General features: G+C 38.0%; 4 protein-coding genes across 4 annotated transcripts; all 4 read left to right on the forward strand.

The window, feature by feature from the left end:
- The first annotated feature begins 1,196 nt into the window (after positions 1 to 1,196).
- Positions 1,197 to 3,783, forward strand: LOC111483589 (cytokinin riboside 5'-monophosphate phosphoribohydrolase LOG1-like). Its single transcript, XM_023129783.1, has 7 exons — positions 1,197 to 1,548; positions 1,639 to 1,736; positions 1,814 to 1,844; positions 1,918 to 2,017; positions 3,202 to 3,272; positions 3,345 to 3,488; positions 3,578 to 3,783. The coding sequence occupies exons 1-7, from the start codon at positions 1,429 to 1,431 to the stop codon at positions 3,668 to 3,670; spliced, it is 657 nt and encodes a 218-aa protein (XP_022985551.1). The 5' UTR covers positions 1,197 to 1,428; the 3' UTR covers positions 3,671 to 3,783.
- A 1,154-nt stretch (positions 3,784 to 4,937) lies between these two features.
- On the forward strand, positions 4,938 to 9,338 carry LOC111483587. Its single transcript, XM_023129781.1, has 15 exons — positions 4,938 to 5,129; positions 5,482 to 5,733; positions 5,827 to 5,938; positions 6,016 to 6,123; positions 6,293 to 6,397; positions 6,868 to 6,951; positions 7,033 to 7,148; positions 7,301 to 7,402; positions 7,496 to 7,609; positions 7,715 to 7,771; positions 8,002 to 8,068; positions 8,186 to 8,239; positions 8,473 to 8,547; positions 8,768 to 8,803; positions 8,915 to 9,338. Exons 2-15 carry the CDS (start codon positions 5,717 to 5,719, stop codon positions 9,014 to 9,016), a joined length of 1,149 nt encoding a protein of 382 aa, XP_022985549.1. The 5' UTR covers positions 4,938 to 5,129; positions 5,482 to 5,716; the 3' UTR covers positions 9,017 to 9,338.
- A 175-nt stretch (positions 9,339 to 9,513) lies between these two features.
- LOC111483588 (UDP-xylose transporter 1-like) lies at positions 9,514 to 13,225 on the forward strand. The gene is made up of 7 exons (XM_023129782.1): positions 9,514 to 10,917; positions 11,036 to 11,220; positions 11,302 to 11,369; positions 11,438 to 11,570; positions 12,267 to 12,428; positions 12,505 to 12,777; positions 12,889 to 13,225. Exons 1-7 carry the CDS (start codon positions 10,797 to 10,799, stop codon positions 12,982 to 12,984), a joined length of 1,038 nt encoding a protein of 345 aa, XP_022985550.1. The 5' UTR covers positions 9,514 to 10,796; the 3' UTR covers positions 12,985 to 13,225.
- Positions 13,226 to 16,212: 2,987 nt separating this feature from the next.
- On the forward strand, positions 16,213 to 19,324 carry LOC111483586 (auxin response factor 18). The gene is made up of 5 exons (XM_023129780.1): positions 16,213 to 16,697; positions 16,863 to 17,965; positions 18,045 to 18,823; positions 18,907 to 18,978; positions 19,063 to 19,324. Exons 2-5 carry the CDS (start codon positions 16,871 to 16,873, stop codon positions 19,145 to 19,147), a joined length of 2,031 nt encoding a protein of 676 aa, XP_022985548.1. The 5' UTR covers positions 16,213 to 16,697; positions 16,863 to 16,870; the 3' UTR covers positions 19,148 to 19,324.
- The last annotated feature ends 4,945 nt before the right edge of the window (positions 19,325 to 24,269 follow it).

Raw genomic sequence — 24,269 nt, forward strand, 5'->3', positions numbered from 1 at the left:
CATTGGTCACTCCCACCTTCAAAAGCCTTCCATGGAGGGGTTCTTTCCCCTCCAATTATGAGCCTTATAGTGCCTCTCAAAGCATATTCCTCATACCTTGTCCCTCTAAAGAGGTGGGGGAAGATGCCCACGTGCCGCCCAAGGGACTCCCTTTCTTTCCTTTACTTTTTCTTCTCTTCTGCCATCTTTTCTCCTGCTGTGGGAACTATATCTTCAACCTTCAGTCACCAACTCAAACTATGAGATCGAATCATTCTTTATAAGGATGTGGAAACATCTCACTAGCTAACTTGTTTTAAAACCTTGAGGGAAACCCAGAATGGAAAGCTCAAAGCGGACAATATCTACTAGTAGTGACCTTGAGCTGTTACAAATGGTATCAGAGCCAAACACTGGACGGTGTGTCAGCGAGGACGCTGGACCCTCAAGTTGGGTTGATTGTGAGATCCCACATCGGGAACGAAACATTTCTTATAAGGGTGTGAAAACCTCTACTTAACAGGCCAAAGTGGACAATATTTGCTAGTAGTGAGCAATCAGTAGTTCTATTTAACGATTGTTGTGCAGCAATACAAAAAAGTCATCTTTAACGATTTTTTCAAGCTACCTCCACGCACTTTTTTTTCATCTTAACCAATTAAGTTATGTTCGGGGTGGTGTTGTTATAAAACTTTGATGAGTTATGGGAGTTGGTATTGAGGTGTGTATGAGAAACAAAAGCAATAATGGAGGAGTTGGGGATTCTGATGCATAGCAGAAAGTGCAATATATCTTTGTTGATCCAAAGCTCTGCTTATATGGGACGACAGTGATGCATGTAGCAAAAAGAAGCAGCAGCAGCTCAGATCACCCATCCCTTTGCTCAACACACCATGTCTCTTCCTACATCCCAACGACGTGGAAAAAACATTAAACAAAACCAAACTTTGAACGCTCTTACAATCTTGCATGCATCTCTACTGTCTACCATGTTTTTTTCTTAAGGTTTTATGATCAAACACTTTGAACCCTTTAGAATTTGGCCACTTTTTCTTCCAACTAATCGAATTTAAGAACAACCCATTTCAATTTGAGATGCATATCATGTAAAGCCGACATCTTTTTGGTTATTGAGTCAAAAATAAAGGCAAAAGGAAGGGAAGAAAGTTATTAAAGCTAGTTTTTTCACACAATTTTGGTGTAAGAAAAGAAACGATAGTTTTATTAGCGAATAAGATTGCTGAATTTCAGTCGAGGTAATGCAGTCACTTTCCCCTGTCCTTCTCAAAACAGTGGACCAATGAGAGAGAGAGAGAGGAATTAGCTGCGTCAATATGTTTGGTCCTGTGCAGTGCAGCGCAGCTATATATGTAACCACGCACATTCTTGTTCCTCCACCAACAGGTACCACACCACACCACAACACTGAATCTGAGGCAATTTCCAACAATGGAGAGGGAAAATGAACCCAAATTACCCATTTTCAAGAGGATTTGTGTGTTCTGTGGCAGCAGTCCCGGCAAGAAGACTAGCTATAAAGATGCAGCCATTGCCCTTGCAAAAGAACTTGTAATTTCTCGCTTCCCCCCTTTTCAACTCTTTCTGTTTTCAAATGGGTCGTTCATAGTTTTGTAATTGAAAGAGGTTTCAATGGTTTAGGTTTCCAGGAATATTGATTTGGTTTATGGCGGAGGTAGCGTTGGATTGATGGGGTTGGTATCCCAAGCTGTTCATAACGGTGGCCGCCATGTTGTTGGGTTAGCTTCCTTTTCCCTTCCCTTTTCCTTTTCATACTTAGACTAAACCTTCTTTTCTTTCTGGGTTTTGTTTGTAGAGTCATTCCCAAGACCCTGATGCCAAGAGAGGTATGTCACTGTTACATAAACCATGCCATTCACTTAGCTACATGGACTTGACGCTCTGTTCTTGCCTTTGCAGATAACTGGAGAGACGGTGGGAGAAGTGCAGGCGGTGGCAGACATGCACCAAAGGAAGGCCGAGATGGCTAGGCGGTCTGATGCATTTATCGCCTTGCCTGGTTTGATACTCTTATCTGCATTCCCCCATGACATTCATTCAAAGCTTCTTTATCTTTAACCACTGTGAATACTTTGTCTCTTTGCTGCTCCATGTCTTACATTCACACGCTTGTTTCTCCTCGTTTTAGCCCTACAAAAGCTTAGTATTAACCATAAGGAAAGGCTGTGGTAGGCCTGGCCTCTTTGGGGCCCAAGCTTAGAGGGGTGTAGGCAAAATAGAGTTAAGACTTAACCCAAGATTTAATGCGTAGCTGCTCTGATACAGGGTCCCTGCCTTTTTGGTCTTGCTCTTAGTACCATTTTATGCAGATGGTCCCTAACTCCCCTGTTTTTCCCACTTCCTTCACATTTTCATTTAATGGGATTGTGAGATCTGACGTTGGTTTGAGGAGGAGGACGAAACATTTCTTATAAGGGTATGGAATGAGGCTGATGACAATATGTAACGGGACAAAGCAGATATTATTTAGTAACGGTGGGCTTGGACTATTATAAACGGTATCAGCGCGAGATAGTGCGATGCACTGGTCGGAGTAGGGTTAGACTCTCTTCATATTAGACGCGTTTTAAAACTGTGAGTTTGACAGCGATACATAACAGGACAATATTTACTAGTGGTGACTTGGGTTGTTATAAATGGTATCAAAGCTAGTGACTAGATGGTGCGAGACACTGGTTAGAGTAGGGCTAGACTCCCTGTTTTAAAACCATTAGGCTGACAGTAATACGTAACGGGCTAAAACGGATAATATCTGTTAGCGGTGGACTTAACTTGTTACAAATAGTATCAGAGTCAGACGTTGGGCAGCAAAGGGATGGATTGTGAGATCTCACATTAGTTGAAAAGGGTAACGAAACATCCCTTGCAAGGGTGTGGAAACCTCTCCCTAACGTATGTCTTTTAAAACCGTAAGGCCAAGCGGTATGCAAACGAGGACGCTGGCCCTAAAGGGGATGAATTATGAGATCCCACATCGGTTAGAGAGGAGAACGAAACATTCCTTATAAGGGTGTGGAAACCTCTTCCTAACATACGCGTTAACCGTGAAACTGATAGCTATACGTAACGGACCAAAACAAACCATATTTACTAGTGATAAGCTTGAATTGTTACAAGATCCAACAAATCATCGTAATCGTACTTTGTTATTAGTATTGAAATTGTGGGGTTTGGTCATTGCAGGTGGGTATGGAACTTTAGAAGAGCTGCTTGAAGTAATCACCTGGGCCCAACTCGGCATTCATGATAAACCAGTAAGTCAAAAGTTCATATTCTTTGAAATCATGAATCAAACATTCATTAACATGAGCGCTGAGTTCTTTCAGGTTGGGCTGTTGAATGTGGATGGATATTACAACTCCTTGCTGTCCTTCATCGATGAAGCTGTAGAGGAAGGTTTTATCAGTCCAAGTGCACGCCATATTATTGTATCTGCACCTAATGCAGAGGAGTTAGTGAAGAACATGGAGGTAAATCCCAAACAAGTTCTTGAGTAAAATGAAGATTTCAATCCATTTGGAGATGAAAATTGAATAGGGAGTTTGTTTGTGTGGGTTAGGAGTATGTTCCACGGCATGAAAGAGTAGCTTCAAAGCATAGCTGGGAGATTGAACAGTTAGGGTACCCTCCAAAATGTGACATCTCCAGATGAACAGCAGTTTGATAAGGGCTTTGACAGAGGGAAACAAAGAAGAAGAAGAAGAACATGACTGACATAAAACCATGTTTTTAAGACTTTTATGTAAGCTGTCCCAATATTTTGTTGTTCAAAAGTTTGGCTTAGATCGAATTAATGTATCTAATATTTCTTTCTCCACGTTTCTATAAATCTCTTCAGCTTTTGCTTTTCTCGAATTAGAGACCAAATGGCTCAATAACTCGACTAATCTAAATTATCCAACTCAAACTTTAAAAGTTGGGTTCGTTGTTTTTCGGTTTGGGTTTGGTTGAATTTTTTTATAATAAAAAAAAATTGAATATATTTGTATTGCAAATAGTTTTAAAACCCTATTTTACGCTGCCTTATTGTGAGATCTCACATCGGTTGCAGAAGAGGACAAAACATTACTTATAAGGGTGTGAAAACTCTGGTTTTAAAACCTTGAGGGGAAATCAGAGGGAGAGCCTAAAAAGAACAATACCTACTATCGGAAATGGTATCAGAGTCACCTAGTGAGGATGCTAAATCATAAAAAAGTGAATTGTGAGATCTCATGTGTGTGCTATCTTAAAATCTTGAGGGAAAGCCTGTAAGGGAAAGTCCAATAAAGACAAAAAATTTTTGATGTAATTATTATAAAGTTAAGAACCTTTAGCGTTTGCTATCAATATTAGTGATACATCGTGACTTATAATTGTTTGATATTTAAGATTTACGAGATTATTATTATTATTATTATTTTGTTGGTCGGAAAGATTTCCTCTTTTGGGATGGTGTGCTCTCCCAATTCCCTATTTATAAATTATTTTATTAGTAATTAACTAAGAAACTATCTTTTGACAGATATTGAAACAAAAATCTATGTCCTTTGAGGAACAGAAGTTAATTAATTAACTTATCTTAGTTAATTAATTAATATATTTAATAAAATATGAATTAACAATTTAAATAAATAATTTATTATATTAATATATATTACCATATTTATTTATAATAATAGAATAATTTGATATATTAACATTATTATCCTAGTTAAGTTTAATGTATTGTTAATAATTATAAAGTTAATTTAAAAATAGTTGTAAAAAGAAAATAAAATAAAGAAGAAATAGAAAATAATAGAGAGAAAAAGGAAGGAATTTAAGAAAACCCATAGTTTTTGTTAAATAGAAAAAAGTACCTCAATTTTAGATGCAGCTAAAATGTCCCATTTTGAATCATAATTTTCTAACGAAGACACGTCCAAATCGTGGATTGCTCCGGTCTCGATCACGCGGCATGCAGATTCGCGGGAGCCATCAGAGAAACGCTGCGTAGATTTACGATTTCTCGATGAAATTCAAGGGGGAAGCTAATTTTGTCACTCTAATCAAACCAATCCAAGAGTAAAACTGGTGAATCATCACTAACCCGCCGGCAGGTGCAATCCTTTTCGCGATTCACATTTCCGGTACCGCTCTAATCTTTAGATTTCTATTGTTTTCTCTCTTAATTTCTACTGTTTTTGTTTATTGTTCTTCGTTTCGTTTCTGCGATTTGGTTTCTAATTGCGTTTACGTTGCATTTGTTAATGTTGACGGTATTACTAGATCACTTGTCGTTTTGTACATCTTTCGGATTCGAATATCTGAGGTTTCTAGAGTTAATGCGATTTTTCGACTTTATTGAACAATGATACATTGTGATTTTAAGTTTCTTTCGCCATTAATGTCGGTTATTATATGCGTCTATTCATATTTGTCCTGCTCCACTGCTTGGTTTTCTTCTGAATCTCTCTTCTTCTTCTTATTCTCTCTCGAGAGCTTCGGGAGAACGATTGCGAAGTTCGTCCTAGTACGTATGGATGAACCTGACCGACGGCAATCCTCGTAACTCCACTCTCTTTCGTTTAAACTTCCAGTGCTTTTCGACTTTGTGTGGATTGGAGTTTCACTGTCTTGGAAATTCGTCTTTGCATTTACAAGTCGCTTCAAGAATTGATCATAATCGCAGAGATCGAAACTTTTAAGTTGGTATACTTGAGATTTCGTTTCAACTATGGGAAGCGTCCACCGGTACTTATGTGTTCTTTTCCTTGTCATTTTTCTGTTAGTCCTTTCTGCCGTTCTAATTTATGTGGCCTAATGCCCTTCATATTATCTTCACAGAGGAGGAACTAGAAAAACAAATGACAGTGCAATGATTATATCCACAACGTTAGTGGGAGTGGTCTTTGGATTTTTTCTGGGTGCTTCATTTCCTACAGTGTCGCTAACGAAGGTATGTTATGCTTCTTCAGAATGTTACTTGCAGCACCTTATGCCTACATCCATTTGATACATTTTCAATATTTACAGATTAACTTACCTTCAAGCCTTATGTCATCTCTTGATATAGCCATTGACGTGCAAAGATCCCCTAGAACCAATTTAACTGAGACTCGTGGATCACCCAAAACTCCCAAGGTATTATTGTTGAATTCCGAAATTATTCTGTAGGCAAAAAACTAACATACATTCAGACTTTTTTTTTATTCTATTTATTGATGTATTGACTCAAAAGTTTGACATCCAAATACGATTGTCATGGTTCATAATAAAATGCCAATATCTCTAATTTTCTTTAATCTACCAGATATATGCGCCAACAAATCCTCGTGGTGCAGAGGCATTACCTCCTGGAATTGTTGCAGCAGAATCTGATTTTTATTTACGTCGATTATGGGGTGAACCCAGTGAGGTATATATGATAGTGATGTATGTATATCTTACTATCTAAGCAAATTATTACTGTTCTGGGGGATCTTGAGTTATTATTTTGAGAACGATCTTGGAATAAGTTCTAATTATTTTGGCGTTCCTTCTTTATGTTGAAGTGGCACTCTCTTAAAACAATTTAGAGTTCTAATTTCATTATGAACAGTACCATTTGCCAACGTATATAACTTGTTGCTTTCCACTTCAGAAGTCTATCAATCTCCCTAAATTCACGTGTTTTTCGAGGGATGGGGGGCATTGGAGTTTTTTGTTGATTAGAAATAGCCACCCTTTTGTTCAATCTATTTCTGCATCTTATTTTAGATTTTGAGGATCCGATAGAGCCTGACTTGCTGTTTTTTTTTTTTAATAATAATAAAAAAACATCCATATCACATTTTAACTGCACGTGGAAGGGATTTAAGCCTATACTGAAAGCCCTTAATTGTGCAGGATCTAAATAAAAAACCCAAGTACTTGGTTACATTCACCGTGGGCCTTGATCAGAGAAAAAATATTGATGCAGCAGTGAAAAAGGTCATGTATATGGAGTATTATTCAAATTGTTTATACAAATTACAATGTTGTTGAGGCTCATGTTTTCTCTCGTTGTATCAGTTCTCTGATGATTTTACAATTGTGCTTTTCCATTATGACGGTCGGACTACTGAGTGGGATCAGTTTGAGTGGTCAAGGAATGCAATCCATGTCAGTGTCAAGAAACAAACAAAATGGTAGATGTGTTGGTATTTTGTATGATTTGGGTTATTTCATCCTGTATAATTTCTGTTGCAATTGGAGCCTGATTCTTGTCTTGCATTCAGAACGCATATTTAAGAAGAAGATTCAATTTTTGGTTTTCTTATTTCTTTCTTTTGCACTTGAGGTGGTACGCAAAAAGGTTCTTGCATCCTGATGTTGTAGCTGCATATGATTATATTTTTATATGGGATGAGGACCTTGGAGTTGAGCATTTCAATGCGGAGAAGTAAGCATATTTTTCTTTTATCCTGCTTGTGATGTTTGGTTCAATGGTCCGATGCTATTTGTAATAGCTTTCTCTTATTGATTGAACAATAAGGTATATTGAGTTAGTGAAAAAACATGGTTTGGAAATATCCCAACCTGGACTTGAGCCTAATAATGGACTGACATGGCAAATGACAAAGAGGAGAGGTGACAGAGAGGTTCATAAGTAAGCTCTTTTCGTTTTTGCTTTTTACTTTTGGGTGGTATATTAGGTTCTCACTTTTCATGTTTACATTGGATTCTGACATGCACATTTTCGATGGTGAAATAGGGAGACGGAAGAGAAAGCGGGCTGGTGTAGTGACCCTTACTTGCCTCCTTGTGCTGCGTAATTCTTCTCTTACACAACTATGTTTCTCTCTTAGTTGGATATTTAACAGAGAACTTTGAGGGTGAACTTAAAAGTAGCTCATCTCCGGATGTTTCTCTACGGATTTGAAATCTCTTCTTTCATGAAGTCTAGTGAATAGAGTTTAGAATTACTGACTGGTGTCAATCTAGGCATATGGTATCCATGGTATCCTTGCAAGTTTTGTTCACTAGTTTCATATGTTACAGGTTTGTAGAAATTATGGCTCCTGTTTTTTCTCGTGAAGCTTGGAGATGTGTTTGGCATATGATTCAGGTATACTTAACTACATAAGAAGATAGGGTTGCTCAATATAAACTTGCATATATGTGCGACCTCAAGTATTTTTTATTCCTAGCCACATCTTATCTAAGTAGTTAAGTTTACTTGTAGAATGATTTGGTACATGGATGGGGGCTCGACTTTGCTCTCAGAAGATGTGTAGAGGTCAGTAGTTCTCCTCTGATATTATTCTTTTTGTGAGCCTTTCGTCTGTCTTATATATATTATGTGATTTAATCTGTTTTTTTCCAGCTTTATTGACTTGAAAATTCAGCTGTCAACCTAAGTTTCACTTTTAAATCACCTTAAATATGTATAACCTAAATTGAAGTGTACGACCCATGTGAATATCAAAGATAGTATGAGACCAACTCTTTTCTTTTGATGGGTTCCCGCAGCCGGCACATGAGAAAATTGGCGTAGTTGATTCGCAGTGGATTATTCATCAAGTAATCCCTTCTCTTGGGAATCAGGTGAGATGTTTCTGCATTCTATTAATTCTGAATGAACTCCATTCCGTTCGATTTCATTTCTCTGACTGCACATGAGGGTGTGCATGCAGATGCAGACACTCAAATTATGTGTTATTGTCTGTTTCTTTATTTTTCGTTACTTTACCCTTTTAACGTATTAATCTTTTGAAAGATTTTCCAAGATTTGGTATTTTATACTTATTTATCTATTTACTTTCAGGGCTATTCTGAGAACGGGAAGGCTCCATGGCAAGGGGTAAATATCAATGATAATTTCTTCTTTTCTATGCATGATGATCTCTAATATATTGTTGGTTGTTCCAAAAGACCAACTGAAGTTGCTTCTGTTCCTCGCTTGATCCTGTAGGTGAGAGCAAGGTGCAGAACTGAATGGGCTGAGTTTCAGTCTCGGCTTGTGAATGCTGACAAAGCATATCTCGATCAGATTAATAAGACAAAACATTTATAGAAGGGACCACCCTTCTGTTGGAGTTGTCACGGTGATTATGTACATGTCCTCTTCTTACCTTGAGGGCTTATTTGATGGGTCCTTGAGCGAGATATCTCTCTGATACATTTGTTGTAGAATTTTTCATTTTGTTTACTGATAGAAATAATTCATATAAAAGCGCAATACACAGCCACAGTCGTTTTCCTGGTTTCATTCTGTATAGTGTGTCATGTTGGGCTGATAGGGCAGTATACCAAAAGTAGACTTCAGAACGGGAGCCAAAATACCTGAGTTGTTTTAGGAACGAAGTAATATGAATATGATACATCCCTTTTGAACTGTTGCTATCTAACTTTAGGGATAGTAATTGGTATCCTACCTATTGAGTTATACTCAAAATGTGATTGGTTTGAGTTCGGTATGGATTTTAACAGTTTTTTTTTCCTTCATCGTTTCATTTTAGTTGGAATGTCACAAATCCTGGTGAGATTCTAAAGTAGAATAGTAATCTACCACCAGAGATGACGATTGATGTCAAGTCGAATGATATCTAATTAAAATAATCCAAGTTTTTCGCCATAATTCACGTGGATTTAGTGGACCACTTGTGAAATTATGTCTTGGCTTTCACTGTGTTCTTTTATTGGAGCAAATATTGTATGTATGTATTACTTGCGATCTTTCACAGATTATGGAAATAAGCAATCCGGCCTCGGTATGTAATAAGAAAGATAGGTTATTTTCTTGAAAGAGTTAGATAAGATGTCAAATTTTGGATCCCTTTTGGGTTTAATTCTGTGTGGGATTCAATAACTGAGCTTGAAACCAAAATAAGAGCACCCTTCCTTAGAGGCTTAACAATGCTATGTATGGTGGGAGATATTGAAAGGAATTAGCTTTGGAGTAAGATCCAAGGTCCTCACCTAACAATAATGGAGTTTCCAGAAAACCCAAACTCCTTTTGCTTGCATTTCTAGACACCTATCTCTTTCTCTCTCTCTCTCTCTCTCTCTCTTCCACAAGTGAATGTTCAGTTCACCATCCTTCCTTGTCTACTAAGACTCAATATTAAAAAGTTGTATTCGGCTATAGAGAACCTCGCTGACTTTGCTAACTGAACACAATTCATGCGAAAACTAAGTTTATTTAGTCATACATGCTCGTGCATGCATGCTTATTTGCTTGCTATTCTAGCCGACTCATCCCTACTCTAGGCTAAGTCTTCCAGCTTGACCTTGCCTCTACTTTAGGCCAAAGTCCTTCAGATGTAATGTCGCATCTCATCTCGATTCCCAACAACACAGCCTATGTTCGGTGAAAAATGGTAAAAAAAAAAAGGATTTACAGTGGTGGTGGATATAAATGAATGAAGAAAGGAAAGAAATTGAGTGTAATGTAAAGTCAAATCTCTTGAGGTGAGGGGTGTGTTAGTCATTTCAGAATAGTTTGAAAATGGAGGCCTTGAGGTTGAGGTTGAGGTTGAGGCTTTGCTTGCAGTGGGAGTCAAATCATAAGGAGGCCTTCTCCAAACTCCGCCATCTGAAAACCAAAATTAATTTAATGGAATCTTCATTCTTTAAACGGTAGGCACCAACCAACCTTTCATTTCCCACCAAAAATATAACCCACCATAATCCTATAATTCTTCTTCAAGCTTTCCATCTCTCTGTGACAATCTAAACTTGTCGCCCATAAACGCATATTCAATGAACTTCTAGCACCTCTCAGATCTTCAACGCAGACTTGTTTGTTCTTTGATTGTTTGCTTCTTTGTTTCTTTCAACCATTTTCATCACAAATGGGAGAAATCTCAAGCTTCCAATTGGGTGTCATTGGAGCACTCTTCCTATCAGTAGCTTCTTCTGTCTCCATTGTTATCTGTAACAAAGCTCTCATGAGCAACCTCGGCTTCCCTTTCGGTACGTACTTTTTCCCTTTTCATGTTATTATCTATCACATTAACTGTCATGTCGGTGTAATCTCTTTCTTTCTTCATTAGTTGAGTTTTGTTCAAATTGACACTTTTGTTTGTGGCAGCAACTACTTTGACTAGTTGGCATTTGATGGTCACATATTGCACCCTTCACGTGGCTCATCGCTTAAACTTGTTCGAGTCCAAACCCATCGACACGAAGACTGTTGTGCTCTTTGGGATGCTTAATGGTATCTCCATTGGGTTTCTCAACTTGAGCTTAGGATTCAATTCTGTTGGATTCTACCAGGTTGAGTTTGATTATGATTTCTTTGGATTCTTCTCTTCTGCCAAGCTGACATATTGTGTGTGTTCTTGTTTTCCTCTGCAGATGACAAAACTTGCAATCATACCGTTCACTGTTATGTTAGAGACTATTTTCCTTAACAAGCAATTCAGGTACTAACTTTTTCTCCTCTGCATAATCACAAAGAAGGGCTAATTTCTCACTTGGATTCTTGTTGTAGCTCAAGGATTAGGCTCTCTCTCTTCCTCTTGCTGGTTGGAGTTGGCATTGCCTCTGTCACTGATCTTCAGCTCAATCTTATGGGAACTGTTCTTTCTCTCTTGGCTATCATGACAACATGCGTGGGCCAAATTGTATCCTTTTGAGATCCTACATTGGTTAGAGAGGAGAAGCATTTCTTATAAGGGTGTAGAACCCTTTTTCTTAAAGACACGTTTTAAATCCGTGAGGTTGATGGCGATATGTAATAGGTCAAAGTGGACAATATCTACTAGTGGTGGGCTTGACTGTTACAAATAGTATCAGAGTGAGACACTGAGCAGTGTGCTAGTGAGGACGCTGGGCTCTAAGGGGTTGGATTGTGAGATCTCACATTGGTTGAAGAGGGAAACGAAACATTTCTTATAAGAGTGTGGAAACCTCTCCTTAACATACGCGTTTCAAAACCATGAAACTGACGGCGATACGTAACGAGCTAAAATGGACAATATCTGCTAGCGGTGGGCTTGACTGTTACTAATGGTATCAGAGCCAAACACCGAGCGATGTGCCAGCGAGGACGCTGGGCCCTAAAGAGGTGGATTATGAGATCCCACATTGGTTGAAAAGGGGAACGAAACATTTCTTATAAGAGTGTAGAAAACTCTCCCTAATAGATGCGTTTTAAAACTGTGAGACTGACGACGATACGTAACAGCCAAAACAAACAATATCTACTAGCGGTGAACTTGGGCTGTTACAATCCATTCTCCTCGTACTCTTTTCCATTTCTATCTTCATAAGCTTCCATTTCATGTTAGTTTTTCCCCTTAACTTGATGTCTAAAACAGCTAACAAACACTATTCAAAAGAGACTGAGTGTATCTTCAACACAGCTGCTGTATCAGTCAGCTCCATTTCAAGCAGCCATTCTGTTCGTGTCTGGCCCTTTCTTAGACCAATGTCTCACCAACAAGAACGTGTTTGCCTACAAGTATTCTCCTGTAGTTCTGGTTTGTCACTGTCCACTGCTTTCATTACACTCTTCTTTCATGACACAGAAAAATGAGTGTGGTATTGAACCTGCAGGCTTTTATCATCCTTTCATGTCTGATATCTGTCTCCGTCAACTTCAGCACATTTCTGGTGATCGGAAAGACGTCGCCAGTGACATATCAGGTGCTTGGCCACCTCAAGACATGCCTTGTTCTTGGCTTTGGGTATACTCTCCTTCACGATCCTTTCACTGAGAGAAACCTCATTGGAATTTTAATAGCCATTGGTGGGATGGGATTGTATTCATATTTTTGTACCCAAGAGAGTAAAAAGAAGCAGGGTGACCTCTGTCTAGGATCTTCTCAGGTACCTCCAAGTTCTTGTTTTTCTTTGAAAAAAACACTAACCAAAGGCCTTGAAAGTTTTAAAAAGTTCTCCAAAAGTGTATTTTGATGAACTGGGTTGGTTTTGTTTCAGATAAAAGACAAGGAAACAGCAGCTCTTCTAGCAGGAGTTTATGGAGATAAAGAAAGCCATGAAGTGAAGAAATCAAGCAAGGATTCTGTGGTTTAATTCAAGTAAATGGGATATGCAGGGAGTTCATCTTTATATGGTTTAAAATTCTTTGAATAAATACCCCATTTTGGTACTCATTCACATGTGTTCATACTCAGTCATGTTTAGATTCATTTCAAATCGTTTGTTTTAATCTTAGTTATCGATCTCTTTCATATTCAATATAGAAACGTGAGAAAAAATGTGCTTCTGTAAATGTAATGAATAGAAATGGAGAAGTTGAACGAGGCGTTGAGTATTGCTAAAGTGATTTGGTGTAAAAATTGATAACGCCCAAATTTGTGTGTATGGGGTGATGAGGAGCGTGGAATTGGAATGGGAATGGGAATATTGGATCACGTGGGTTGGCAGTGGCGTGGAAGCTGCAGGGCTGTCTGTAAAGCTGTCGGCGTAGGCGGGCCACGCAAATTTAGTTAGGCCCAATTCAACCTGTGGACTCTGTTTTTTCTTTTTTCTTCATCTGTAATTAAATGTTTTTTTTTTTTTAATACTTTTTTCATGATTCGATCCTCGGATTGAATTCAAATAAATCCATAAGTTGAGTTTAGTTCATTATTTATTTAAGGCGGTTTAAATTGAAAAAATACCAATGGAATACAAAAGGCATTATTTTCTCAGGGTATAATTTAAATGGAATTTTCTACTTTTTGTAAAATAAAAATCCAAAAACTGGTTGTTTGTTGTGCGCCACATCATCATCTGTTTTGATGACAAGACAAGGATTGAGCAATAGTTGTGAAGAAGTTTGTCGAATTCCTTGCTGTGATGCGACATGTCGGTAATGACGTTGCTACTTCACCCAACACTCTCTCTGCAGCAGGCAGCTGCATGCAAGCTTCAGCTCCTTCTTTAGCCCTTCTTCCCAGATCCCATCCCATCCCATCCCAAACAGCGTTAATGGCCATGAATTTGTTCTGTCGCAAAGCCTGTCGGTGTCGTCGTATCATCCCATGTTCCCCAAAACGCCTGCCTTCCCTTCTTTAATTGCTGTTACTTCCCCAATTGCTTTGCATAAACTCACCTTCTTACCTTGCTTCCCTGTCCCTATCTTGTCTTCTTTTAGTGGGTTACATCAAATGTTGGAGGGCTTCCTAACTTCATCTAATAAACTATTTTGTGCGATAATATGTTATGGTGTAATACTATGAGATACCACATTGGTTAGAGACGAAAACGCCGCATTCACGCGTTTTAAAATTATGATGTTGATGATTATACGTAATGGGCTAGAGCAGACAATATCTACTAATTTAGAGATAAACACGGAATGGTGTGTTAGCAAGGACACTGGCTCCCAAGGGGGTGGATTGTGAGATCTAACGTTATAATGATGTGAAAACTTCTCCCTAGTTGACGTTGGCTCCCAAGGGGGTGAATCGTGACCATTTGATGATTATACGTAATGGGCTAGAGCAGACAATATCTACTAACAGTGAACTTGAGTTATTACAAATGTATCAGAGCAAGACACCAAAATTGTGAGGCTAACGACGATTCGTAACATGCCAAAACAAACAATATATTATAGCGATGTGCTTGGACTATTACAAATAATATCAGAGCTGGATACTGAAGGAGTGTGCTATCGAGGAAGCTAACCTCTAAAGGAGATGGATTGTGAGATCTCACGACGACTATACGTAACTACCTCTGCCATATTTTAGCCATTTTTTTTAGTTTATTGAAAATATCATTGAAACTTTACAAAATTAAAATTACAAAATACAGTATTTGTAAAATTCTAAAATAATCAATATATTGATAAAAAGTTAATTTTAAAATAATTGTTAAAATTAAATAGTGCATATAATACACAAGAATAGTAAAAATTTCCAATCAAATTTTCACTTTTTTTTTTTTTTTTTTTTTTTTTTTTTTTTTTTTTTTTTTTTTTTTTTTTTTTTTTTTTTTTTTTTGAGACAAACAAAAGGAAACCCATAAATGCACCCAAAAAAAGAAAGAAAAAACATATATTAATAGGAGTAACAAGAACTCATTTCTTTTTTTTTTCTTTTTTTTTCACTTTATAATATACTTAAAGTAATTAATATAATGCAAAAATTAGAAATGCACCACTTAAATAGGCTTAATAGACTCTTCAATTTAATTTCTTTTCTTATTTAAAATTTTAATTTTAATTCTTATAAAAATTATCAACTTATCTAAATATTTGTTGAGATACAATTTAGTCTCGTAAATTTAGATAAAAACTCAAGTTGAGAAGATTGGATACCCCATGCAAGATTCAACGCCCCAAGGCCTAGTAGGCAATCGAGGGCTCGAATGATTAAGACCTATTCGGATGGAAGCATTAAAGGTTGGGGTCAGCTCAACCCAAAGCCATTTGGTCGACCCTTTGAGAGTTTGCCTCTCAAATGGTCAACCCAAGACTCTAGAGGTCGGCTTAACGTGTTTGAAAACGATGTTTTTAGAACTAATCTAAGCTCGAATGGTTACCGTCTATAGGAGCCGCTTGGGTTTACTCGAGGAAATAAATTTAAATCTCAAATAGTCAAATGTTTGTTGGGATGTTATTAGACAAGTTTAAGGCTAATCTAAGTTGTCTCTATTAAATTTTATAAATTTAGAGTAGCATTATCAAAATTGCATCTAAAATTTTCACTATTTCAATATTAAATAGAAAAATTTTATATATTAAAAAATTGATTGGTGAACTCGAAAACTCGAAGACCTAATTGTAACACAACAATTCTATAATTTATAATTCATAATTAATATTGAAAATTTCCTAAAAAAAATAATATGACATATTTGAAAGTATGATTAAAACGGGTAAAAAAACAAAAAAGGAAATAAATGGAATTATCGAGACAGAGAGCGCGTAGAGAAAATAGATGAGGTGGGGCACACGCACCACAAGAACGTAAAGAAGAATAAACTCAAAAAAGAATCCTCGAGGTCAAAGTTCAAATATAGAGCAATAAACTAAAAAAAAAAATACATATTTTTAGTTTTTCGGGTTCATTAAACTATATTATAATTAACATATAAATAAAAAAAAATTATTCAATAAGATTGTCACTACTATACTGTAACATAAAACATGGAGGATTATTATTTTAATTTATGAGTAAAAAAAATAAAAATAAAAAAGGTTAAATGAAGCGGGTAAAACAGTAATTGTCTCGTACTTGTTGATTCACTGTGGCGTTTCTCTTGTAATCGCGCGATACGAAAGGAAACGAATCCAACAAAGAGCCTCCTTCCTCCTCCTTCCTCTGTTTTCTTTCACTTTGTTTGTTTGGTTATTTTGTTCGTTTCCTCCAACCCTGAGAGACCCCTCACTATTTGGGATCTAAACTCATTTCAGCAACCTTCAATTCCACAGATCGCCGCCGGATCATCATCCTTCATTCAATCTTTACCCATTCAGTTTCTTTTCTTTTTCACGAACCAACGCTTCCGCCGCCCTCGATTTCACTGCATCTCTCGAATGCTTTAACGGCAAGAACTGTGGATGGGTCTTTTCTTCTTCCTGTTCTTCCATCTGGGTTTGTTTTGAAATTTCATTTTCTGGGTTGTATTTTGATTATGCTGCTGAACACGCTGAATCTGAGCGTTTTGGGTTTGATTATCGCATTCAGACTCTGAGCTCTTCCCCTGTTCTTCTTTTTCTTCTGCTACTCTTCGAATAGGCGAATCTGTTCGTTCTTTTCAATCAAGGAAGCTGTATTTTCGGCGATTTTAAGGTAACATTGAATCCCGATTCTGTTCCTTCTCTGTTGTGTTCATTAACTTTAATTCCTCTAGTCTCTTTCGCCAGCTCTGAAATTTAACACCCAGAATGTATAATGTCGTTTTGCTTTGAAAAGCTCTGTTTCTCATTCGTTTTCTCTGTTTTTCCCCTTTCTCAGGCATTCAAATGAAAGAAGCAGAGAAAAGCTTAGATCCTCAACTATGGCATGCCTGTGCGGGAGGCATGGTCCAGATGCCTGCAATTAACTCCAAGGTTTTCTACTTCCCTCAGGGCCACGCCGAGCACGCTCAGGCCACCGTCGATTTCACCTCCTCACTCAGAATCCCGCCTCTTATTCTTTGTCGAGTGCTCGCCGTTAAGTTCTTGGCTGACCCTGAAACGGATGAAGTTTTTGCCAATGTAAGTTTGGTTCCACTGGCGAACAACGACCTCAATTTCGAGGAAGAGGGTGGTTTTGGGGGTAATGGGTCGGATAATAACATGGAGAAGCCGGCTTCCTTTGCCAAGACGTTGACCCAATCCGATGCTAACAACGGCGGTGGATTCTCGGTTCCGAGATACTGTGCGGAGACGATATTTCCGCGACTGGATTATACGGCGGATCCGCCGGTTCAGACGGTGATTGCTATGGATGTTCACGGTGTGGTTTGGAAGTTCCGGCATATTTACAGGGGAACACCTCGCCGGCATTTATTAACTACTGGGTGGAGTAGTTTTGTGAATCAGAAAAAACTCGTCGCCGGCGATTCTATTGTTTTTCTAAGATCCAAACATGGCGACCTCTGCGTCGGGATCCGGCGAGCCAAACGGGCAATTGGGTGTGCCGCCGATCACCCATATGGCTGGAATCCCGGCGGTGGAAATTGTTTCCCACCATGTGGTGGATTGACGATGTTTCTGAGAGACGAAGACAACAACAAGTTGAGTAGAAAAGGGTCTGTAAGTTCCAGTGGTGGCGGTGGGAATTTGAGGGGAAAAGGCAAAGTAAGGCCGGAATCAGTGATCGAAGCAGCGGCGCTTGCGGCGAGTGGGCAGCCATTTGAGGTGGTTTATTACCCTCGTGCCAGCACGCCGGAGTTCTGTGTCAAGGCTTCATCGGTGCGAGCTGCCATGAGGATCCAATGGTGCTCTGGTATGAGATTCAAAATGCCATTTGAAACAGAGGATTCTTCTCGGATCAGTTGGTTCATGGGAACCACTTCCTCTGTTCAAGTAGCTGACCCAATCCGCTGGCCTAATTCTCCATGGCGGCTCCTCCAGGTCTCCTTGAAGTTCATTTCTTCATCTTGAAAACATTGGTTTATGATCGTTCTTGAATTTTTGGTTTATGATTCTTCAGGTGACATGGGATGAGCCAGATTTGCTACAAAATGTGAAGCGGGTTAGCCCATGGTTGGTCGAGCTCGTATCGAACATGCCCGTCATTCAACTATCACCATTCTCGTCGCCGAGAAAGAAGTTTCGACTGCCACAGATCCCAGACATTCCTCTCGACAGCCAATTCCCGCTGTCGTCATCGTCGTCATCGTTTTCGAGCAATACCCTTAGGCCAAGCAGTCCCATGTGTTGTTTATCTGATAACACTTCTGTAGGCATACAGGGAGCCAGGCATACTCACTTTGGAATATCTTTATCAGATTTCCATCTCAACAACAAACTGCAATTGGGGCTGGTTCCATCCAGTTTTCAGCAGCTTCATTTTCACTCTAGAATTTCCAATACAGACCATACTCGGAGCTCATCGGCATTGCTTAACGGGGAAAAGACCGGTCCGAAATTGGAACGATCCGATTCGGTGAAGAAGAAGCATCAGTTTTTACTTTTTGGTCAACCTATACTTACTGAACAGCAAATCTGTTGCAGCTCTTCTAGTGACATTCATCAAGTTTCTCCAAACAAGTCAGACACCGAACTCGGCCTAGACATCGGTCACTGCAAGGTATTCATGGAGTCGGAAGACGTGGGTCGAACGCTCAACCTTTCAGTCATCAGCTCGTACGAAGAACTATACAGGAGGCTAGCCTACATGTTTGGAATGGAAAAACCAGACATTCTTAGCCATGTCTTGTATCAAGATGCAACAGGTGCTGTGAAACAAGCTGGAGACAAACCATTCAGGTATCAACAATTCTGGTAGTTTGATACCATCTTCACTTGCATTGCTATCAACTTATATCAACTGTTCTTCCTTGTGGCTTCAGTGATTTCATCAAAACAGCTCGAAGATTAACGATTTTAACAGACGAATCGGGTTCCGACAAGATGGGAAGAAGGTATGGATGAACTTCCCATGCATTTCTTGCTGCCATTTGTGTGTTGGAGAAAATAATGGATGAACGTTGAACATGATTTTGTAGGACATTGATGGATGGCGTCCTCAGTGGTGAGAATGGACGACTAGATGCCTCAAACAAGACTGGTCCCTTAAGCATATTGGCCTAGCGCCTGCGCCTACCCTTTCCTGACTGTGTAATGATCTACAGAATTCTGCTTTGTTTCCTGGGAAAAACACTTCCTCGGATTTTCAATCATTTTATCAATCATGTTCTTGTCTTACTATGTTTGTCTCATCAAATGCAAGTACTGTCTATAACGTCTAACTGGATCTAGTTTGATGCCTATGATGTTATGCATGTTTTTCTTTATATCTTGATAATGACTCGAGGATCTGCCGGTGAAATTCTACATTGATTGGAGGGGGAACGAGTGTCAGCGAGAACGCTGGTCCCTGAAGGGAGGAGAATGAGTGCCAACGAGGACGCTGGGCATTGAAGGAAGGAGGATTGTGAGATTCTACATCGATTGGAAAGGAGAACAAGTATCAGCGAGAATGCTCGGTCCTGAAGGGGGGTGGATTGTGAGATCCCACATCGGTTCGAGAGAAGAATGAGTGTCAGCGAAAACACTGGCCTCGAAGGGGGGAGAATTCTGAGATCCAACATCGATTGGAGAGAGGAATGAGTGCAAGCAAGAACACTGAGTTCTAAAGAGGGGTGGATTGTGAAGTCTCACATTAGTTGGGGAGGAGAATGAGTGTCAGCGAGGATGCTCGAGGGGAGGATTGTGAGATCCCACATTGATTGGAGAGGGAAACGAGTGTTGTGAGGACGCTAGGCCCTAAAGAGGGGTGGATTGTGAGATCCTATATTTTCTTTATAAGAGTGTGGAAACCTCTCCCTAACATACACGTTTTAAAAATCTCGAGGAGAATCACAAAAGGAAAAGTCCAAAAAAAACTATCTACTAGCAGAGGGTTTGGGCTGTTACACGTCCCAACTTTAAAGAGAACATAATACTCAAAGAGGTCACCTGGCCGACAATTTTGCTCGGTTAGATGTACAAACTATGTTACCTTTTCGATCGAAAGACTTTTCAACGGGTTATTATAACCAAACGAGTCATAAATGTGGAACCTTTGCACATGGATTGGGCAAAGGAATTAAATGCAACCAAATCATGGTCCAGCCTAAGCTTAAGCTAAGCTAAGCCAAGCCAAGCCTATTGCACCTGGTGACATTTTTTCTACAGCCTACTCATTCTTCGAGAACATTGCCATGGCCCCTCTGTCTTGGGGGGTTGGTTTTGAAATTTAAAAGTAGAGAAGGGCTTTTGTGCAACTCCCAATAAATAAATAAAAAACACATTAATATAATTTAATTTGGCAGGCACACGTGCGATTGGGGCAACACTCACGTGGCGTCGTCCACCATTTTATGTCGCCGTTTTGGCGCTTGTGCTTGTCTGATGGTGCCAGCTCCTTCCTCTTTTTCATTCACCATAATTAATTAATTAAGCTTAATCTTGATTAATTAGCTTATATTAATGTAACATAATTATGAAGATCCCAATGTTACACGACAATTGGTCAATCATTTTCGTGTATTATTTCCGCTGCTAATCCTTAATTAATGTAATTAATTAATCTCAACAACATGCTAATCCTCCTTCCAATCCGCTCTACTTAAACATCAAGCAACTTGTGTGTTTTACACGTGATCCAAGAACCACACGTGCCACAACCTTTATCCCAAATAAACAAAAAACATACAAATATTTATTTCTTTCATTAAAATAAATACAAAAAAGGATTATCCTACGTGTAAAATGTAAAGTTGAAATGAAGCCACCTAAAGTATATTATTTTAAATGCTACTTGTATAATTGCAAACAAACTATATATTATATAATATAACACGAATTAATATTATATACTAATGTAACCACGCAATAACTTCCTTCTTTTAGCATATTAATTTAAGTATTATATTTTTAATTTTGACTCAGTACCATTGGTCTAGATTTCGATTTTCACCCATTATGGTTCTCCTAGTAAACATGCATACTATCAATCAAGAGGCCTAGAAGTTCGAGACTTTATAAAATTTTAATAAATTAATATAACATCTCGTTATGATAAAAATGTTGCCCTTTTTTCGAGATTACGAGTGTTTGTGGGTTAGGTGTGATTGTGTTGGAATAAGATCCAACTCAACTGTTTGGTTTGTAAATTTTTCAATCAAAATACTTTTTATTAAATAATAAAAGTAATTCAACTCAATCATAAATTTTTGGATTTATTTTTAATAAATGTTAAATGCCGGTTAACATTTATTTATTTATTTTTAAATATTCAACGAAAAATTACCACTTGATTTAGGTTTGGAAAAAGAAATATTTTTTAAAAAGTTGAATAAATATTTAAAATTAAAATTATGAAAGAAAAAATAAATAAATATATTATAATAAAAAAACATATATTTTAAAATGGGTTCGATTAATTTCAATCTAATTTTAGGAAAACTCATGAATCAATTCAATTTATAAACGTTTCATTTATTTTAATAAATTTTAGCTCAAATAATTTCATAACTCAATGATACGTGTTAAAATTTGATTTTATCAAATTTTTTAGGTTATTCGAACAACCCGAACAGGGGTAAAGAAGTAATTAATGAAATTATTATTCCAAATTTGTAGAAAAAGGAATAATTAGAGTGGGTAATGGTGTAAGTCGTTGGTCTAAGGTCACGGGCAATATATATGAGTGGGAATCCGTTGGGCAGTGGATGGTCACGTCAACGGGGTAAATGTGTGTTGTCGTGTAATGGGCAAAGTGGTAATTTGGCAGGAAGCGACAGAGATTTCGTGACGTGGCGTCTATGCCCACCCGTGCGGTGGTTTTTTTTTTTTTTTGTTGCATGCGTCCACATCATACTCCTAACGAACAAAATTTTTTCAAAACACACGCGGCGCGTGACGTGTACGCAATCTGAGCGCTTACGTGTACGGACCAGATCCTCTGGTCAATATTTATTTATTTAATTAATTTAACCCTGGCCCAAGTTGAATCCTTGTGGGCCCCGCGATATTATTAACTTCTCGCGATAAGTAAACAATCTATCGTATCTTACGATAATTTCCTTCTTGTTAACCTTTGTCTGGTCTTGCAGGAAATTGAAAGCTTTGTCGTTGTTAGAGAGAGAAAGACAGTTATTTACAAAATTAATAATAAATGATAAAAGACCAAATTCATTTGATTACTTTTGTTTTTTGAGCTAAAATCTCAAACATTAAAATTTTTAATCTCAAGAAATAAAATTAAATATATGTCAATTATGTTAACTTATACTAATTTATCAATATATCAATAATTCAGACTCAATAAGTATTTCAGAAAAAAAAAATTAAATTTTATGAAGAGCATATCTTGTAACTTTTAAAATAAAAATTCATTTTCCAAGAAATTTGATGAAAAAACTAGAAGCTAAGTCCACCATGGTGATTATGATGTAGGGAAGCATTTAAATGTCCACTCACTCTCTTAACTTTATACATTTTCTTTTTATATATATATAAAAAAGGCCTTAGTTTTTGAAGATATTGCTCGGGTTTTAAAATTTTCAATTTTGAAACATTTTAAAGGTCGTAAGACCTATGAGAAACAAATTGAAAGTTGAAAAATTCATTCCGATCGTTTAAACACAAATTTGAAAGTTTGGTATGATCAGCTAGAAATATTCACCAAAATCCAACAAAAAAAAAAGGAAAATGAAAGAGAGGTTTAAGTTGAAGCATAGAAATAGAGACTGGAAGAACATCTGTGCATGAGGTCATCCTTATACAGTAAGATTAGAATGAAAGGGACGGTACTGTACTGTATGCAGTTAAGACAAACAGAGGCTTTTTGAGTGGCAACAGTGCCCTAAGTAAAGGCTACTACTGATAGGAAAAGGAATAGAGAGGAACTGTTGTAGTAGCAGTAGTAGTTAGTGTAGCATATACCGAATAAATGTTCACTAAAAGCTTACAAAAGTAAAAGGCATTGCAGGCGGCAACCGTACCTGCGTGGCCCCAACACAGCAGACCATGCATATGAATATGATAATAACATTGACATGAAAAGGAATGGAACTGCCATTATTATATGCCGTAACCCTACAAATAGGACACACCACACTGCAACTTGCCTGCTACATCGAATCAATTTCAGAGAAACAGAAAAAGAAAACCCTTCTCATTTGATGAAAAGAGAAGACCCTGCCCAATTGGTTAGGGGACAATGGCAGCTCTGGATGACGGGTGATTTAGGCCGTCTAGGTATCTATCTTAGTTCTTCAGGCTATTCAATCTATCTACTTCTGAAAGCTGCATCTTATTACTTACTATCTCTTTCCAAAAGCAAAACTCGAAAATCAAAACCATTCTACTTCTTCTATCTAATTATAGTGGCAGTTGAAAGCATTTTCATCTCAACTAGCACCATAGTCAAACCCCACTTGCATGGGTAGAGAAAAGACACAACTAAATATGTACACAATACGACTACAGGCTGATTAGAGATTGAAAAACACATTTGAAACAGACAATGATGCCCTGCCAAATGGAAATGGGAATCCAAAATGAACAAAAGTAATTGCCGTCATGAAGAGACGGTGGCTTGAGTGAGTGCTTTTCTGGGTCGTCTATCAAAATCCTAATCATAGTGTTTTGCCTAAAATCTCTATGGGATATGCTTTCATGGGGTTATAGGCTGTGGTGGAGACACAGCTGTGGTATTGCCCATCATTTCTGTCGGAGATTCCGACGGGATGGATCAACATTCCCAACTCCTCTATAGAATATCACAGCATGGGGGTTTATAGTTAGAAATGATGCCTTGCTTAAATCCCTAGAGGCAAATTTGAGGTACATCTACCAGCATGTTTAAATTGCATAACTGGATTTAGAAGTGTATGCATTGGGATCAGATCAAATATCACAACTAGTTATTAAAACAAGACATGAATGTGATTACAGCATAGCAGCACAAGAACCAAGCGCAAATACAGACAAAACCAATACATGACGTAAAAGCGTGGACTCAACTGTATGATTATAAGCTCTCCATATAGCATTTAACAAGAAAATCAAAACAAGTTGACGTTGTCATCGATAAATTTGAAATAAAAAATTATATAAAAGGAAGAGACGAATGACAAACCTGGCAGGGGACGGCAGATATTGCAGTTTCAAAGCTACGGCAGGTTGCTCAGATAGCGACCAGTTTAACTTGCCAACCGGGAAA

Source organism: Cucurbita maxima, unplaced genomic scaffold, assembly GCF_002738345.1.
Source record: "Cucurbita maxima cultivar Rimu unplaced genomic scaffold, Cmax_1.0 Cma_Scf00009, whole genome shotgun sequence".
In the NCBI taxonomy this organism is placed as follows: Eukaryota; Viridiplantae; Streptophyta; class Magnoliopsida; order Cucurbitales; family Cucurbitaceae; genus Cucurbita; species Cucurbita maxima.